A 20714-nucleotide genomic window follows, 5' to 3' on the forward strand; every position below is an offset into this window, starting at 1 on the left:
GTTTATCTAGTTTCAAGTTTGAGAAGGAAAAACAGGTGAGAAATTGGGTCGCAAACCATAGAGGAGGAATACGAGGTGGAGGAAGAGGCTTTCCACGATATATGGAAAATGAAAATCAAAGAGGGAAACGAGAATTTGAAAGACACAGTGGCAGTGACCGTGCGTAAGTGTTATTTTTGTAGCATAGAAGTTGCTAAATAAATCCCATGTCCTCCTGGAAGGTTTTATTTTGGTAAAATTCCAAACTGTAACCTTTTTTCAAACTTATCAGGAAAAGTATGAATTTCTTTTCCAATTTAGTAATAAATGCTTGGAACGTTTAAGAGGTTGGTTGTAGTCGAACTCTCAGCTTTTGACAACTGTGTGAGGGCGGGTGGATACGATCCGGAAGTGGCAGTGCTTTGGACGCAGCGCATGTTCGCTGCAGTCTATTGAACGCAGGTGAATCCACATGTGTTAATAATAATAATCTTTTATTTTTATATAGCGCTAACATATTCCACAGCGCTTTACAGTTTGCACACATTATCATCGCTGTCGCCAATGGGGCTCACAATCTAAATTCCCTATCAGTATGTCTTTGGAATGTGGGAGGAAACCGGAGTGCCCGGAGGAAACCCACGCAAACACGGAGAGAACATACAAACTCTTTGCAGATGTTGTCCTGGGTGGGATTAGAACCCAGGACTCCAGCGCTGCAGTGCTAACCACTGCGCCACCGTGCTGCCCCTGTGTTCAATGAACCATGCGGATTCATGGACTTCAATACATTCTATTGGTGAAAGTTCTGTTTCAGAGCCTAGTGTCTCCGCAAGAGAAATTGATGCGCTGCGGTCTTCAGAAACGAGCTGCATGACAGTCTCAGAGTGAGCTCGGGGGGGTTCTGTAGACACATTGTGGACATGGGATTTCTTGAGCTCCCATCCACTATGCTGTAACATCTAGACGCTGAGGGTTGGACGCTGCACATGTATGCAGCATCCAACCCGCAACATTTACTGATCGTCTGCACATACCCTTAAGCCCCCGTCACACATAGCGAGATCGCTAGCGAGATCGCTGCTGAGTCACAAGTTTTGTGACGCAACAACGACCTCAGTAGCGATCTCGCTTTGTGTGACACGTAGCAGCGACCAGGCCCCTGCTGTGAGATCGCTGGTCGTGTCGGAATGGCCTGGACCTTTTTTTGATCGTTGAGGTCCCGCTGGGTAGCACACATCGCTGTGTTTGACACCTTACCAACGACCTCATGACAGGACGTCCCTCATGGAGGTCTGTTAATCGTCATGAAATAGCTGCCATGTGACATCGTTGTACAGGTCGCTACAGGTCGCCGCATCGCTGCTGCGTCGTTGGGGAGATCTCACAGTTTGACATCTCACCAGCGACCACATAGCGACGCAGCAATGATCCCTGACAGGTCGTATCGTTGTCGGGATCGCTTTAGCGTCGCTAAGTGTGACGGGGCCTTAAGACTTCCTGCTGGATGAGAACACTGGTGGCAGACAATGTGTGCACAGGATATCTGCAGTTTTCATGTAGGAGGTAGTCATTTATAAAGTAATCTAAGATGGATTCCTTTGTATTATAGAGCAGTAGGAGCTCTGTGCTTATGTTGTGAGACTCTAGTTAGCCATTTAGAATTTGCTATGTTAATGTTGAAAAGGAGTAATCCACCCACCTGTCCAGGCGCATGGCAAAATACTGCAGTAATAGCAACAGTCCAAACAATAGGCTTGACAAAGACCATGCAGGTTTGAAGCATGTTGCCTGGCTGCGCAACGGATGATTCGTCCCTGCCTTTCATTTTTGTGCCTTTTTTATACTATTGGGTCAATAAAGTAATTCTTTTAAGAAGTTGAGTGCTGGCTATCATTTGGACTATGTCCATAATAGTGTATTAACCTCTCATAAGGGCTACCTTCTAGTGGATTTACCCTTTAGAAGAAACTATATTCTCCCTTTGCAGATTAACTCTTAAAAGCAACTGTATCTTCTACCTTTTTTGGCAGTCTTTTTACATATTTGGTATAGAACAATAATCTTCTGCATGAAGTGCAGTTCAGGCTCAAGGATATTGGGAAAACCTTTCTTTGATATATTGCTGATTCACTGCTTCTTGTGATGCTTTGCTGACCACTTTTGTACTTCCGTTTTACCAAGTTTGAGGAAATATGTGAATCTAATCTCCTGTTTTGTTGACGAGACTAGATTTGTCCACACTGAATTCTGCCAGATCTCAGAGATGGAATTCTAACCAGATTTTGTAATCACTCTTCTAAAGTGAAAGTCAAAACCTGCATTTAAGCAAATCCGATTATTTTCCTCATTTTGAGGAGTGTTGTTTCTTTTTTCTTCCTCAAAAGCTATAGGTCCTCGACACTGGTTTTAATGATTATTAAAAAGGCTCCTTTCTTCTACAAGTGACACCACACCTGTCCACACGTTGTTACCACTAAGCCACACTAATTTAGGGAGGTGTTTTTTTTTGTTTTTTTTCTTCTAGACACCTACAGGTAACTCGCCAACAATATTCTCTCTATAGAGTGTTTCATCCTGGCTCCATGGCATTCATATAATTTGACTTCAAGATTTCATGCTCAGTCATATTCTTACACACATTGGAATACATTTTAGCTCTGAAACACATTCCATACTTCACAGGAAAAATCACAAACCCACTGGAAAGCTGGCTACAAAAAAACAAAGGATCAAACTTCTCAATTAGCTCTTGACTCCAGCCGACCTCACTGTAAGTAGTTCATTGCGATCTTTAATCCTTGAAACCTCTTATTATATCAACAGAAATAATCTCCATTGACTTTTATTGTGGAAATCAATATTTAAACCAAAACTTTCATTTATCGACAAGGTTAGCCACAGTCCAGGTTCTTGCTAAAGCAATGCAATTTGTATCTTGACTGATAACACCTAGGTTCTAAGAGGGTTCCTCTCGCCCTTTGATCTAAGCAAGACAAAAAGTTGCCTCCTGATTACTCTATGCACAAATTTTTAGGCTATGTGCACACGTCAGGATTTGTTGCGTTTTTTTTTTTTTTTTTGCGGATTTTCCCGATAAAAACGCTATAAAATCGCTAAAAAAATGCAAACAATATGCATCCTATCATTTAGAATGCATTCTGCATGTTTTGTGCACATGTTTGCGTTTTTTACCGCAAAAAAAAACGCATTCCGCAAAAGGAAGTAGCATGTTCACTATTTTTGCAGATTTCCCATTAAATTGGAGTGTCCAGAAAAAAACGCTAAAAATCCGCGCAAAAAATGTATGCGGATTTCTGGCAGAAATGTCCTGATTTTGTCAGGAAATTTATGCAAGAAAATCCTGACGTGTGCACATAGCCATAGGCTATGTACTGGTTTTTTCGTGTTTTTTTTCGTGTTAAAAACGCTATAAAAACTCATTAAAAACGCATACATTATGCATTCTATCATTTAGAATGCATTCTGCATGTTTTGTGCACATGGATGCGTTTTTTCCGCGAAAACGCATCGCGGTAAAAAAATGAGCATGTTCATTATTTTTGCGGATTTTCTGCTTTTTTCTCGCAATTCTATGCATTTGGGAAAAACGCATCAAAATCGCGGTAAAAACGCATGCGGATTTCTGGCAGAAATGTCCGGTTTTTGTCAGGAAAATTTCTGCAAGAAATCCTGACGTGTGCACATACCCTTACAGTGCCAAAATAAACATACTCTGCTGATTTCATGCTTTTGAACCCAAACTACCAGGTCCAATCTGATCTACACCCAACTCTGGTAAACTTGCTAAAATAACTGGAGAGTTAGACTGTCAAGGGAGTGTTTTTAAAAGGAAAATATTTGGCACTCTCAAACTCCTCAACAATGCTGTAAAAGTAAATATTCCTGAAATAATCTAGTGGCTACATCAGAGGGTGCTGGCAATTCTTGGCCTTGGGGTGGAGGATTTGAGGGAGAAGCCAAAAGCACTGGCACAAGTGTGGTATGGTTTTATATGTAGCACCCTTTTAGAAAGTAATCACAAATGCTTTACTTATTAATGATTGCACAATTTCTGCAAAATTATGCCACCACTATCAATAAGGAAACAATTTTAGAATTGATTTCTAACTTTACTTACAAAGACATTGTAATTTGAGGTATCTTCTCTTCGGCCTTCTAAAATTACTGTAGTCCCCCATCCATAGTATAATCAATACACTGATAGAAAAGGTTAAGTTTTAGTACAGTTAGACCCTTAATATTTCTAAGTATTAAAATGAACGCACAAAATAGAAATTGGGGGAAAAAATTAAATACACTGATGTATAACGATTGTATAATTTCCCCAAGCTACAAAATCCTCTCCTCGAGGTAGTATATAGTAACATAGTAACATAGTTAGTAAGGCCGAAAAAAGACATTTGTCCATCCAGTTCAGCCTATATTCCATCATAATAAATCTCCAGATCTACGTCCTTCTACAGAACCTAATAATTGTATGATACAATATTGTTCTGCTCCAGGAAGACATCCAGGCCTCTCTTGAACCCCTCGACTGAGTTCGCCATCACCACCTCCTCAGGCAAGCAATTCCAGATTCTTACCGCCCTAACAGTAAAGAATCCTCTTCTATGTTGGTGGAAAAACCTTCTCTCCTCCAGACGCAAAGAATGCCCTCTTGTGCCCGTCACCTTCCTTGGTATAAACAGATCCCCAGCGAGATATTTGTATTGTCCCCTTATATACTTATACATGGTTATTAGATCGCCCCTCAGTCGTCTTTTTTTTAGACGAAATAATCCTAATTTCGCTAATCTATCTGGGTATTGTAGTTCTCCCATCCCCTTTATTAATTTTGTTGCCCTCCTTTGTACTCTCTAGTTCCATTATATCCTTCCTGAGCACCGGTGCCCAAAACTGGACACAGTACTCCATGTGCGGTCTAACTAGGGATTTGTACAGAGGCAGTATAATGCTCTCATCATGTGTATCCAGACCTCTTTTAATGCACCCCATGATCCTGTTTGCCTTGGCAGCTGCTGCCTGGCACTGGCTGCTCCAGGTAAGTTTATCATTAACTAGGATCCCCAAGTCCTTCTCCCTGTCAGATTTACCCAGTGGTTTCCCGTTCAGTGTGTAATGGTGATATTGATTCCTTCTTCCCATGTGTATAACCTTACATTTATCATTGTTAAACCTCATCTGCCACCTTTCAGCCCAAGTTTCCAATTTTCAATTTAGTAGTGCACTCAAAAATTATATAATGTTTGTAGTAATACCTATATTGCACAATTTATTAACCCTACCTGAGAGCCTAATCACAGGATATGAAGACATATGCCAGAGTAATTATAAATTCATAATTTTATTTAAATAATTAAAAAAAAGATTCAAAGTAGAAAAGAACAGGGAATACCTCCTATGAGTAAACATGCACCCAACAAATTACAGGTCTATGAGAAATAAAATGGATAAACCCACAATTACAGTAAGCTACTGCAAAGTGCAAGTGCAAAATAGCAGCACATGCACCTCCTATTAGTAGTTCAACCAGTAGATAAATATTTATAGGGGCTAGCTGAGGACTGCTGAAAGGAGTCCTGTTGGTATTTTTCTTCACTCCCAACGCTGTTTCGCTGAGGTTCTTCCAGGTTTGTGCAAAATAACCAATGCAATATTAGCTGTTTATTTATTGCATCAAAGGATAATAAATGATAGACAACCCGGCACAAGTCAACTGTCTATGTAGACAAGCAGTGTACTAAATGCAGTATGGTGTAAAATAAATCTTATCTCCTCTCAAGGTGGTTTTATAGTTTGAGTGCACGCAAAAACTATATAAGTGCTTGCTACAGTGCATGATGGCTTTTATTTTGTCACTCTAAGGCTACTTTCACACTAGCGTTGTTTGCTGTGCGTCGTTTTGGTGAAAAAACGCATCCTGCAAATGTGCTGGCAGGATGCGTTTTTTCTACATAGACTTGCATTAGCGACGTATGGCCACATGTCGCATCCGTCATGCAACGGATGCGTCGTGTTTTGGCGCACCGTCGGCACAAAGTTACATGTAATGTTTTTTTTGTGCGTCGAGTCCGCCATTTCCGACCGCGCATGCTCGGCCAGAACTCCGCCCCCTCCTCTCCGGACCTTACAATGGGGCAGCGGATGCGTTGTAAAACTGCATCTGCTGCCCCTGTTCATTATTTTCGCAGTTTGCGTTGGTTCGTCGGGCCGATGCATGGCGACGGCCCCGTACGGATGCTAGTGTGAAAGTAGCCTTAAACTACTGCCTAGCTCCTAGGGAATCAAGGTAGCAAATACAAGCTGATGAAACATGTAGGGATTTTTATTTAGAATGGATAGTTGTCTGGTCATTATAGTGTTTCATATTTGGCTATCCTGTACTAGACTCTCCAATTTCTCCTCTCCTTGTGTCTGACTTGGGGATGGTGTCCTAAATTTTACACCATACTAAATTTAGTAGACTGCTCTAGTGTGTGTGTATTCGGCCCCCTGGAACTTTTCAACCTTTTCCCACATATCATGCTTCAAACCTAAAGATACCAAATATAAATTTTTGGTGGAGAATCAACAAGTGGAACACAATTGTGATGGGAAGATGGATGGAGCCAAATAAAGGACCATTCTTGAAGAAAACCTGTTGGAATCTGCAAAAGGCCTGAGACAGGAACGGAGATTTGTCTTCCAACAAGACAATGATCCCAAACATAAAGCAAAATCTACAATGGAATGGTTCACAAATAAACGTATCCAGGTGTTAGAATGGCCAAGTCAAAGTCCAGACCTCAATCCAATCGAGAATCTGTGGAAAGAGCTGAAAATTGCTGTTCACACACGATCTCCCTCAAAAATCACTGAGCTCGAGCTGTTTGCCAAAGAAGAATGGGCAAGAATTTCAGTCTCTCGATGTACAAAACTGATAGAGACATACCCCAAGCGACTTGCAGCTGTAATCACAGCAAAAGATGACGCAACAAAGTATTAAGTTAAAGGGGCCGAATAATATTGCACGCCCCACTTTTCAGTTTTTGAATTTCCACAAAAATTTTAAATATCCAATAATTTTCGTTCAACTTCACAATTGTGTTCCACTTGTTTGATTCTTCACCAAAAAATTATATTTGGTATCTTTGTTTGAAGCATGATATGTGGGAAATGGTTGAAAAGTTCCAGGGCAGGGCCTCGTGGTGTGCTGTGATCAGTGGCATGCGACTGGCCGGGGGACCCTAGGCAGCTGCCAAGTCTGCCTGCCCATAATGCCGGCCCTGCCCATAGGTAAAATTCTACAATTTAAGTTTAATTTGTCCAACAATGACTGTAAAGCCCTCAGCGTTAACTTGTGCAAGCGTTGCGCCAGCTATACCTCTTGACTCAGACACCAACTTGTCCTCCGGTAAATGACATTCCATTCACTCTGAATCAATTATAATACTCAAAAACCTTAACTGTAAACAAAGTCCCTCCAGTTTTTTTTTCCCTTGCCAACAGCACTCCAAAACTATTTGCCAACCATTCCATGGTCATCAAGATTGTTACAAACTGCCCAATCAAGAGGACCCATAAACAAAAAAAATCATCTAACGAATAACTGGCGGAATTATCCTTCACCACCCATTTGAAAAAATAACAAGGTTTCAAATGGAGAAAAAGAAATCGCACAACCTATTGGTAAACTCCTATCTTGAAAGTATCCACTTTCCCAATAATAACCTAACAACCATATACTCTCTGAATGAACTGGCAACCACCTTAATGCTGCTTCTATGTCCGTTTTCGCTAGTAATGTACCTTGTCCGTAATAATGAACCCATGTAACTGCCAAATCAAATGTATACGTCACTGAACATAATTCAGGGTCTATCCTGTCATTTACTGATAAAACTTTTGGATAAGAGGGGATGAATGAGTTAAAATGTATTTAGCATTTTTTTTTTTATAGGTACCACACCCATCGGTGAAATAACCAAATCTGCTACTGGGGTAATAGAAAACTGGCCTGTCAAACGCCCAAGCCGAATCTCCTTCCCATTTTTTTTATTCCAAAACTACCTTTGGGTTTATCTAAAGACCTTACATCTTTTTTTAACGGAAAAGAAACTTTGTTATTGGGAGTAGGCATTCTCATGTTATGTTCCATTACAATGTGAGCACGTGTGTTTATATTTGCAGTTCACGCGGTACTTGAATTGCCCTTCATTAACCCTGCTGTTCTGTTGGTCAAAAATGACCGACTTTGAACTTCAGTATTCTTTAAAATATTCAAGATGCGGCTCTGAAACCCGTGGCCGACCGACCCATCCTCATTTAAGTCAATCAACCACAAGTTTCAGAACCGCATCTTGAACACCCCAAAAAATACCAAAGTTCAAAATAGGTCTCCCCAGACCGAACAGAACAGCAGGGTTAAATTGTCAACAGGGTCCAAGCTTATCTTTTGATCCCTGCACCCTATGACCGATGCTTCCCCCAGTTCCCAACTGGCTACCCCCACTCCCTGAACAGGAATGCCGATACCTATATGCCGTCATCACTTTTAACCTCCTTCATTACCATTACCTTATGGATGGGTCCAGGCAATTTTGCGCGCACAGAGGCTGTGCATGCACTATAGCTGTCTGGTTTTGGCTTATTCAGGCTGCTGACACCCGACACTCAGTGCCAAAAGAGGTGCAGGCACTGCTTCCTGCATTTTAACCTTCTAAATGCTGCAATCGCATTTAGTAAGCAGAAAACCTCAGGAACCACACGGCAGTCATAAAATCCAAAATTGTTAACACTTTATTATAAACAAAGAAAACATAGAACAGAGTATACCAAACAAACAGATGCAATGGGGCTAAAAAAGATGACACAGGATGTCATCAGCATCAAGACAAGCCCAAGGTCAGGTGTGTCCCTGGAGAGGGTAATCGCATACCGATAATCCACAAGATCAAAAGAAAGTGCAAAGTACAACGGTAGTAGCTGTCACCGACATATATAGCTAAAATAGCCGTACAAACAATCAATGGATAATCCAACTCATAATTTCCATAGCTGCGGTTCCAGCAAATCGAATACTAACATCTGTACATGGATGCACATTACCTGCTATAGATGACGAGAAACACAGGGAAACCGGTTTTAAATAAGTTTAAAAATGACATGGCTCTTGAAACCATCATTGATTGTGGATACCTTGGAAATCAAGGTCCCAGAGTCTGGAGGAAGAATGGCGAGACAGACAATCCAAGTTGCTTGAGGTTTAGTGTGACCTTTCCATATTCTGGGATGGTTTGGGAAGCTATGTCATCTGCTAGTGTAGGTCCACTGTGTTTTATCAAGATCAAAGTCAGCACAGCCGTCAACTAGGAAATTTTAGAGCACTTCACGCTTCCGTCTGCAGACAAGCTTTTTGGAGATGGAAATTTCATTCTCCAGACTCCACACTGCCAAAAGTACTAATACCTGCTTTAAAAACAACAGTATCACTGTGCTTGATTGGCAGCAAACTCGTCTGACCTTAGCCCTATGGGGTATCGTCAAGAGGAAGATGACCCAGGACCCAACAATGCAGACGAGCTAAAGGCTGCTATCAAAGCAACCTGGGCTTCCATAACACCTCAGCAGTGCCACAGTCTGACCTCCTCCATGCCACGCCGCATTGATGCAGTAATTTATGCCAAAGGAGCTCCAACCAGGTATTGAGTACATTTACTGAACATACATTTCAGTAGGCCAACATTTCACATTTTAAAATTATTTTTTCAAGCTGGTGTTATAAAGTATTCTAATTTTCTGAGATAATGACTTTTGGGTTTTCATTGGTTGTAAGCCATCAACATTAACAGAAATAAACACTTGAAATAGATCACTGTGTTTTTAATGACTACACCATGTTCCAAATCATTATGCAAATGACCTTTTTCTCGGATTTTCCTAAATGGTCGGTGCAAATGAGTCAGTCTATTAAGTCATCACCCGTTGGAGTATACATCTAATTTTATTGAAGAAACCTCCCAATGATAACAGTATAATCTCCAAAATGAATAAAAACTCAAAATGCACTGTTCCAAATTATTAGGCACAGTAGAATTTCTAAACATTTGATATGCAAATTGCCTCTTCAGAGAAAGAGGACTTAAACTCTATAGCGCCACCTGTTGGACGTAACGATCCTACAAGTCACAATCAACCCTTTAATGAGTCGTGCAATATGACTTGGGATAAAAGCCAAATCATTATCTCAATTCGTAGTTTGCATATTTTTCCCAGAGGAGCATTGCACGGCAAATAAGTATGACCCCCACACTGTAATCTCCACACTGTATGATGGCCCCCTAGATAGATAGCCTCTATATACAGTAGCATAATGCACCAAATAGTCCACAATATAGTATAATGCACTCCCCATAGGCAGACACTATAGTATACAGCAGCCCCCATAGGCAGATACTGTAATAAGGCAGCACTCCCATAGGCAGACCCTGTAATAAGGCGGCAGACCCTGTAATAAGGCAGCACCCCTATAGGCAGACCCTGTAATAAGGCGGCAGACCGTGTAATAAGGCGGCAGACCCTGTAATAAGGCAGCCTCCCCATAGTCAGACCCTATAATGAGGCAGCACCCCTATAGTCAGACCCTGTAATAAGGCAGCACCCCCATAGTCCGACCCTGTAATAAGGCAGCCCCCCATAGTCCGACCTTGTAATAAGGCAGCCCCCATAGTCTGACCCTGTAATAAGGCAGCCCCCCATAGTCCGACCTTGTAATAAGGCAGCCCACATAGTCCGACCCTGTAATAAGGCAGCCCCCCATAGTCTGACCTTGTAATGAGGCAGCCCCCAATAGTCAGACCCTGTAATAAGGCAGACCCCTTAGTCAGACCCTGTAATAAGGCAAGGCAACACCCCCATAGTCAGACCCTGTAATAAGGCAAGGCAACACCCCTATAGTCCGACCTTGTAATAAGGCAGCCCCCCATAGTCCGACCTTGTAATAAGGCAGCCCCCAATAGTCAGACCCTGTAATAAGGCAGCCCCCAATAGTCAGACCCTGTAATAAGGCAGCCCCCAATAGTCAGACCCTGTAATAAGGCAAGGCAACACCCCCATAGTCAGACCCTGTAATAAGGCAAGGCAACACCCCTATAGTCAGACCCTGTAATAAGGCAGCACTCAATCAGACCCTGTAATAAGGCAGCCCCCTTAGTCAGACCCTGTAATAAGGCAGCGCCCCTTTAGTCACTCTGTAAGAAGGCAGCCCCCATAGTCAGACTTTGTAATAAGGCAGCCCCATAGTCAGACCCTGTAATAAGGCAGCCCCCTTAGTCAGACCCTGTAATAAGGCAGCCCCCCATAGTCAGAAAAGAGAAAAAAATCCAGCTTCCAAAAGCTTACAAATTTATTAAGGATAAAAGGCAAAGTACAGTACAATCCAATAAATTACATAGTGAAGAGTAGCAAGCAACGCGTTTCGAACAATGGTATGTTCTTTCTCAAAGCTTTGAGAAAGAACATACCATTGTTCGAAACGCGTTGCTTGCTACTCTTCACTATGTAATTTATTAGATTGGACTGGACTTTGCCTTTTATCCTTAATAAATTTGTAAGTTTTTGGAAGCTGCATTTTTTTCTCTTTTTTGGATTACTTGCTCACATGATGACTACACGATATCCGTGCTTCCGCACAACACATGCCGACAGGTGAGCTGGTATATATATATTTTTTCTTTTTTCCCCCATAGTCAGACCCTGTAATAAGGCAGCCCCCTTAGTCAGACCCTGTAATAAGGCAGCCCCCTTAGTCAGACCATGTAATAAGGCAGCCCCCACAGTCAGACCCTGTAATAAGATATCCTATAGGAAACAACGGAGTTGTAGTCCAGAATATTTTTAAACCAAAACATTTTATTTGAATAATTAGACATAAGAAAGATTAACAAGGCAGTATAAATATACAATAGATCAATCAGACAGGCTCAGGTGTGAAGACCAAACCACATCCCAATATGTGGGCAGAAGCAAGGGAGTGCTACTCTAGCTGGATTATATTGGCGTATATACGGTGCACATCAGATACTCCACTACGGCTAGCATAAATGTAAAGTGAACTGGTACCTCAGAATGGTATTAATTACACAAGTGTTCCAAACCCAAAAGGGAGGAGTACCAAATAAGAGTCTCACTAAGGCTATGTGCACACGATGCAGATTTGCTACGGATCCGCAGCAATTTTTCCGTGCAGAAATGCTGCAGATCCACACTGTGATGTACAGTATAATGTTAATCTAAGCTGTGCACATGGTGCAGAAAAATCCACGCAGAAACGCTACGGATTTAAAAGAAGTGCATGTCACTACTTTTGTGCAGAACTGCAGCGTTTCTGCACCCATTGACTCCCATTTATTAAATCCTGTAGTAAGGCAGCACCCCTATAGTCAGACCCTGTAATAAAGCAGCAGCACCCATTTAAAAAAAATAAATTAATAAATACTCACCGGTCGTCTTCCTGGTTCCTGCGCTGCTCCTGCTGATCTCCGGACCGCGGGTGCCGGGCAGTGATGTGCCCGGCCTCGCTCAGTTCATTTTCATTGAGTGAGGGCACACATGTCTAGTCACCATGTGACCGCATGTATCTAAATCGCTAGCATGAGAGAATCCTGACAGCGTGCAGTGCGCAATGTGATAATTCAGAAATCTGCAGTCACAAAGAATGACTGCAGACTCATTACAAACCTGGACATCCCCTTTAATGCTCCTAACAAATAAAAACATGATAATTAGTTAGTGTCACAAATAACATTTACATCTAGGTACCTTATAGATGACGTCGTCTCTGGAGCCGTTCTTCTTTTCTTCATCTTGTCCAGACCCCATGATGAGTTTTTTCATCCACAGCCGTCTCTGCAGACTTCCATCTTCTCCGCTCTTCTGCAGAAAATCTCCACATGATGCCTTTAAAGATACAAGTGTCATTATAATTCTCCTGAATAAAAAATTGCCCCTCACTATATTGTCTGCAAAAAATATGACCCCCACATTGTCCCTCTTGTGGTACATGCTCTTCACACTGACCTCTCCTTTCCATACCGGCCCCCTCTTCACACTGTCCGCTCACACTGTCCCCCCTATAGGACCCAGTATTTATACTGTACTCTCATCACACTCCCCCTCCTTGGTATACTATCCCCTCCTGGCTGTGCCCTTACACTGTCCCTCCATGCTATGCCCCCACTACTCAGTTTCTATTCTCACTCACTTTTCTCCCCCCATACTGTCTCCTCACACTATTCCCCTCCCTCCTCATACTGTCTCCTCTCACATCCCCCTGTTCACCATACTGTCTCCTCATATATTTACCCCCTCACTTTCTATACTGCCTGCTCACCTGACTCCACATACTGTCTGCACACATCCCATCACCCTCACTCCCCGTACTCTGTACACATACATTTTTTACATCGCTACTCATACTGTGTCCACATACATTCCCCCATTCGCTGCCCATACTGTCTGCACCCATCCCCCATACGGTTTCCTCATATATGCCCCCCATTTCCCAGTACTGTTTCCTCATATATGCCCCCAATGCTCCATACTGTTTCCTCATACATGCCCCCCATTCCCCTGTACGGTTTCTCCATCTCCCCCTTTGCTCTTCATTTTGTGTCCTCACATCTCCCCCAGACATTAAATCCCCCCCATCCCCGCTACAAATCTCAAATCTCCCCACACACAACAAATCCCCCCCCCCTTGCACTTTTCCTTCGGTGTTTTCTGCTCCACTGGAGCACTTATCACCAGTGTTCGCCCCTGCAGCGCGAGTGAGCGAAATCTGCAGCATGATCACATGATCTGATCATGCTGCTCACGTTGCTCTGACCCGGCAGTCAGAGTCTCAATTGTACTCGCTTCTGTAAGACCCGAGTACAATCGATCCCTGGGCAGGGGCGGACACTGACAGCTTGGAGCCCCCGTGCAAGAAATGGGTCTGGGCCCCCCTCTTTTATGGTGATATATACCATGCATGATATAAGATTGTGGTGTACGAAAGCTTATTATATAAATAGGATGGTTGGCAACAAAAATCACTTATATGGACCCCCCAAGAATGATAGTATGGCCTTGAAGGGCTGTGTCAAATGGGAGGGACATTGGCAAATGGAGACAACCTGAAGAAGGTGTCGACCGTTATGTCAGAGTGTAAATAAATGCCTTATAACCAGATACTATTTTCCACCAGAGAATATAGCTAGAAGCATAGTCTATGAACGATATTATTCTAATATGTGTACCGCAGCATAGATATCGCATGCAAGCAGTTATTGGGAGTGAGGCGCTGAAGAACGCACTATGCCACATCCAAGATGGCGGCACGGCGCTGACAAATAGCTAGTGCGCATGCGCCAAGAGAAATTGACCGTAGAAGGGCTGAGATTGGCCGGCAGCCTATGACAGAGAAAAATGATGTCAGGACATGCGCAGTAGAGGACCGAGGCATGACATGTGGTCTGACCTGCGTGCGGCAGGGTAAGGAATGTAAACTATCACAACGTGTATTATGAGAGAAATGTTTATTTGAAAAGAAATATGTGAAGAAATATGTGAAATATAATCAAAATAACAGTGGAGATATTGAAATTTATTAGCACCTTAGCACAATGCACTTTATAAAATATGGATTGCACAAAAGAGACTTTTTTTGCACATTTGTTGTACAATGTATGTATAGTAACGAAAAAGAAAATCCAGCTCACCATAGTAACAGTTCAACTCGGAGCACGGAAACGCTGTCAAGGCGTGGGGAATCCAAAAAGCAAAAAAAGAATATCTAGCTCAACGAGACAGTGAAAAGTAAAAACTTGGTACTTTATTCACTTCATGTAGAAGCAGAGGATAAAAACATCAGCACAATAAGGATAAGAACACCCTTAATCATGATATCTGATACTTTTCACTGTCTCGTCGAGCTGGATATTCTTTTTTTTACAATGTATGTATACATGTATTTATGCCTAATGATCAATGTAATATGCAAATGAATGTAGATTATGCCTATAAAAACACAATTTTTAGTGATACTCACTGCTTGAAAGGCTCAGTGTGAGCCGAAACGTCGCACAGAGATGTGGGTTGAATAAACGTTACATTTTTCACCTTCAAAAGGACTTGGAGTGCTGCCTTCTCTTGTGTGTGTGTGTGTGTGTGTGTGTGTGTGTGTATAAGTATGTATGTGTATATATATATATGTGTGGATATATATAGATATATATAGATATAGATATATATAGAGATATAGATAGAGATATATATATATATATACAGTGGGGCAAAAAAGTATTTAGTCAGTCAGCAATAGTGCAAGTTCCACCACTTAAAAAGATGAGAGGCGTCTGTAATTTACATCGTAGGTAGACCTCAACTATGGGAGACAAACTGAGAAAAAAAAATCCAGAAAATCACATTGTCTGTTTTTTTATAAATTTTTTTGCATATTATGGTGGAAAATAAGTATTTGGTCAGAAACAAACAATCAAGATTTCTGGCTCTCACAGACCTGTAACTTCTTCTTTAAGAGTCTCCTCTTTCCTCCACTCATTACCTGTAGTAATGACACCTGTTTAAACTTGTTATCAGTATAAAAAGACACCTGTGCACACCCTCAAACAGTCTGACTCCAAACTCCACTATGGTGAAGACCAAAGAGCTGTCAAAGGACACCAGAAACAAAATTGTAGCCCTGCACCAGGCTGGGAAGACTGAATCTGCAATAGCCAACCAGCTTGGAGTGAAGAAATCAACAGTGGGAGCAATAATTAGAAAATGGAAGACATACAAGACCACTGATAATCTCCCTCGATCTGGAGCTCCAAGCAAAATCCCACCCCGTGGGGTCAGAATGATCACAAGAACGGTGAGCAAAAATCCCAGAACCACGCGGGGGGACCTAGTGAATGAACTGCAGAGAGCTGGGACCAATGTAACAAGGCCTACCATAAGTAACACACTACGCCACCATGGACTCAGATCCTGCAGTGCCAGACGTGTCCCACTGCTTAAGCCAGTACATGTCCGGGCCCGTCTGAAGTTTGCTAGAGAGCATTTGGATGAGCCAGAGGAGTTTTGGGAGAATGTCCTATGGTCTGATGAAACCAAACTGGAACTGTTTGGTAGAAACACAACTTGTCGTGTTTGGAGGAAAAAGAATACTGAGTTGCATCCATCAAACACCATACCCACTGTAAAGCATGGTGGTGGAAACATCATGCTTTGGGGCTGATTCTCTGCAAAGGGGCCAGGACGACTGATCCGGGTACATGAAAGAATGAATGGGGCCATGTATCGTGAGATTTTGAGTGCAAACCTCCTTCCATCAGCAAGGGCATTGAAGATGAAACGTGGCTGGGTCTTTCAACATGACAATGATCCAAAGCACACCACCAGGGCAATGAAGGAGTGGCTTCGTAAGAAGCATTTCAAGGTTCTGGAGTGGCCTAGCCAGTCTCCAGATCTCAACCCTATAGAAAACCTTTGGAGGGAGTTGAAAGTCCGTGTTGCCAAGCGAAAAGCCAAAAACATCACTGCTCTAGAGGAGATCTGCATGGAGGAATGGGCCAACATACCAACAACAGTGTGTGGCAACCTTGTGAAGACTTACAGAAAACGTTTGACCTCTGTCATTGCCAACAAAGGATACATTACAAAGTATTGAGATGAAATTTTGTTTCTGACCAAATACTTATTTTCCACCATAATATGCAAATAAAATGTTAAAAAATCAGACAATGTGATTTTCTGGATTTTTTTTTCTCAGTTTGTCTCCCATAGTTGAGGTTCACCTATGATGTAAATTACAGACGCCTCTCATCTTTTTAAGTGGTGAAACTTGCACTATTGCTGACTGACTAAATACTTTTTTGCCCCACTGTATATATATATATAATTTCCACACACCCATACATGTGTATATATTACATACTGTATATACTGGAGTATGAGCTGACCAAAGTATAAGCCGAAGCACCTTATTTTGCCATGGAAAACTGAGTAAGCTTATTGACTCGCGTATAGGCCGGGTATGCATTGTCCCCTCGTTCCTATCCTGGTATTTGTGGTTCCCCCGTCCTGTCCTGGTATGCGTGGCTCCCTCTGTTGTATGCATGGTTCGGCTCCCTCTGTCCCATCTTGTATGCCTTGCTCGGCTCCCCACCTCCCATCTTGTATGCATGGCTCCCCCATCCTCCTCCTCCTCCTCCTCCTCCTCCTCCTCCTCCTCCTCCTCCTCCTCCTCCTCCTCCTCCTCCTCCTCCTCCTCCTCCTCCTCCTCCTCCTCCTCCTCCTCCTCCTCCTCCCCCGTCCTCGTCCTCCTCCTCCTCCTCCTCCTCCTCCTCCTCCTCCTCCTCCTCCTCCTCCTCCTCCTCCTCCTCCTCCTCCTCCTCCTCCTCCTCCTCCTCCTCCTCCTCCTCCTCCCCCCCCCGTCCTCCCCCTCGTCCTCCCCCTCGTCCTCTTCCTCCTCCTCCCCCCCGTCGTCCTCCTCGTCCTTCTCCTCCTCCTCCCCGTCCTCCTCTTCCCCGTCCTCCTCCTCCTCCCCGTCCTCCTCCCCCCGTCCTCCTCCTCCTCCTCCTCCACCCCCTGCAGACTGTGAGCCCTCGCGGGCAGGGTCCTCCCTCCTTATGTACTCGTGTGCCTTGTTATCTGCTCATGTTTAATGTATTTGTCTATATTTGCCCCGTATTCACATGTAAAGCGCCATGGAATAAATGGCGCTATAAAAATGTATAATAATAATATTGAGCTTCAAAGCACCACCATTGATATAGGCTATGCAACTTGGTTTCAGCTGTAGCACAACGATTCGGGTCACTAAACACTTGATTCATAGCTGTGACGAAAGCAACTAAGTCGTTAAGGAGGTCCGAATTCTTTTCCACATAAGGTGAAGGCCATGTGAGAGCCTTATCAGTCAGGAGGTTAATGATGAAAAGTACCCTTGTCCTGTCACTTGTAAACGGAGAAGGGTGCGTTTGGACGTCAAGGAATCCACGATAATAACGAACCCACTACCTTTGTGGGCAGAAGCCTAAGTGCCTTTGATACTGGGCAAGTCCAGACGTTGCCTCTTTAACTCATTAATGTCCTTTTGCTGACCCAACACCAGTTTGCAACTTAAATTTTGGTGCCACATAGCAATAAACATTTTCTAAGTTCAGCAACGTGTTGCCTCAGTTGGGCTGCAACAGACTCCATTTTGTGTGTGAGATTATTCTGTTATGAATTGACCTGAGTTGGCTAAATGATATTGCAAGCACTACGGGCAGCACCAGCAGGTAGCGTCGTCAGGATTTAGCCAGAGGTCAGTACACGGAGCAGCAGTAGGATCTTGAGGATAAGCAGCAGGTGGAATGTAGCTAATTTAAAGGCTGGTAGCTCAATCTCTCAAAGAAGTGCAATGCCAGGTTAAAGTAGCATGTTCAGTCAGGAACTCGTGGAGACAATCAGGAACAGTACAGGTATCTTGTTTTGCAAGGAACTGTCCTGTGAGCTGAATAGCGCAGAGGGAAGAGATGGTGCACAAGAGCTGCTGGGTTTGATTTCTGTCAAAATCTGTCAGCAGATGTTTATGATGTAATCTGGGAGGAGCACAATGTAGGGGCTTTGAGCCTGAATCCAGCGAAGTGTTACTTGCTGCAGTTTTGATACATTCCTGGTTTTCTCTGCTGCATATCTAGTAGTGCTCAGAATGCTGAGCTTTGTAGTACCCCACCTACACTACTGATTACCAGCTTTTTGTCGGTGTACGATCACTGGCGGGTGTGGGGTTACACACAGCAGTTGACCAGGAGACGCATAACACTTAATCGTGTAGTGATAACCTTCTGTGAATAGGCTATTTGTTGCTATTTCTATAAAATTAGTGTTTTTAAAGTGACCTTTCTAATCCCGCTCTCAGCCCCTATTTCATGCTGCTCTAAAATTAGAGCAATCACCTTCTGATGGATTCCTTTTAGAGATGTCACTTTAAAACAGCCGCACTTGTTCAGCAGGAACAGGAACAGGAACACTTGTTCAGCCATGCTTTTAAAATGCAGCTCTGCTTGCTCACGTTGGCTGACGAGTATGAGCTTCCAATTTTTCAATTTTTTGCACGAACATTGATTTTATTTTCAGATAAATGTACTGGTTCTCAATGCTGATCATAATGTAATCCTTGTATTTCTTGATGAGTGCATGTACGATCTATGTAAAACCAATATTCTTTGTCCTTAGTAGGATAAGAGCAGAAGACAAGAGGGGCGGTGGTGGACCACACAACTGGGGCTCATTTCAAGATGCTTTCAGGTACAGAATAATACAGCCAAATTGAAGCCATAGGACACACTTTACTATAGAACCGCTAATATAAGACTGTATTGAAAGAAAAACAATACATTAAAAAGAAAGTACCGTAGTTTTTTTTTACATAATGATTGTATATTAATTGGTAGGATTTCTGTTGCATCTTAGTTTTCTTATGGTTTTCCTGTCAACTCCACTTACAGAAAGCATTTAAACCCATGGTTGGAAATCCCAATTTTGTCTTCTGAAATCTTGACAGTAATGCTCCTTAGAAGCATTAAAGAGTAACCCTTGTTTTTTTTATTTCATAAATCAAAAGTACAAGTGAAAATAATCAACTTTGTAATCTATCTCATCAGAGAAATGTGCTTCTTTCTCTGCCTGGACTGATCATTAATTCTCAAAATTCTCAGTTCACAAGTAAAATCAGTATTTGTTGAAGACAGATTTTCACATTATGAGATAAGAAATGGCCCTTTCTACTGATAAGACTCTATGTAATGGAGAGGAGGTTGGACAGAGGGGCTAGAGTCAGTTCCTCCCTACTCCGATTTTACTTAGACCGTAAAGTACAATGTGGTCTTCACTAAAAACATATTTTACCCATAAATTGAGAATTAAATATCCATCCAGGATGAGAAAGCAGATTTCTTTAATATATATTAAAGTTTCTTATTTTCTTGTGTACTATTGATTTAAATAAAAATGTAAAACTATGGTTACCTTTTAAAAGGTGCTTACTTGCATTGATGAGTGCTAGGCTGCTTAGATCTCCGATCCTCTGACAGCTCATGGCAATTCCTGTTCAATCTAACACTAGATACTAGTGTTCACCTTTTAATATACTTAGGAAGGCAATAACCACTCTGGCATTGTACATCTATAGGTTAAATTGTACCCAGTAATGGGTAGGACTCACCCATCCAGCCCTTGGACTGGTTACTGTAATTTTGATAATGGTGGATGATGGTATTTGTTGTTAACTTTTGGTGGCCAAAGATTATACCAAAGCTACCACTGCAAATTGTATATTTCACTAAAAATAAAGATTCCCTAGATTGAGCAAGGTCTACACCCACTATTACTTCTTGCTAATAGGGATGAACCGCAGTGTTATCAGTGTCCATGTACTGAGTTCAGTGGAATAGCGTGCTGGGAAATAGTGTGCGTTACTGAACTATAATTTATTTATGGAACTTAAAATCACAAGTTTCATTTCAGACATCGAGTACTTCCAAATAAACTATTAACAGTTCTTACTTTGTAGACGTTCTAGGCAGGTGTGGACAAAATGCTATCGGTTAACAAAATGCAAAATAAGTAAACAAAAGAGAAATCAAAATCGAAACAATATCTGGTATTGCCTTCAAAATTACGACAGGGCATCAATTCTT

The 20714-nt window shown here is 42.3% G+C and overlaps 1 protein-coding gene across 1 annotated transcript in view; it reads left to right on the forward strand.

Moving 5' to 3' along the window:
• HABP4 (hyaluronan binding protein 4) overlaps window positions 1-20714 on the forward strand; it is a 246856-nt gene that overhangs the window by 123804 nt on the left and 102338 nt on the right. The window contains exons 4-5 of the mRNA XM_069762075.1: window positions 11-163; window positions 19252-19323. Of these exons, the coding sequence (XP_069618176.1) occupies window positions 11-163; window positions 19252-19323 (225 nt within the window). The remainder of the gene's footprint in view (window positions 1-10; window positions 164-19251; window positions 19324-20714) is intronic.

This window comes from Ranitomeya imitator, chromosome 1 (genome assembly GCF_032444005.1).
Source record: "Ranitomeya imitator isolate aRanImi1 chromosome 1, aRanImi1.pri, whole genome shotgun sequence".
NCBI lineage: Eukaryota > Metazoa > Chordata > Amphibia > Anura > Dendrobatidae > Ranitomeya > Ranitomeya imitator.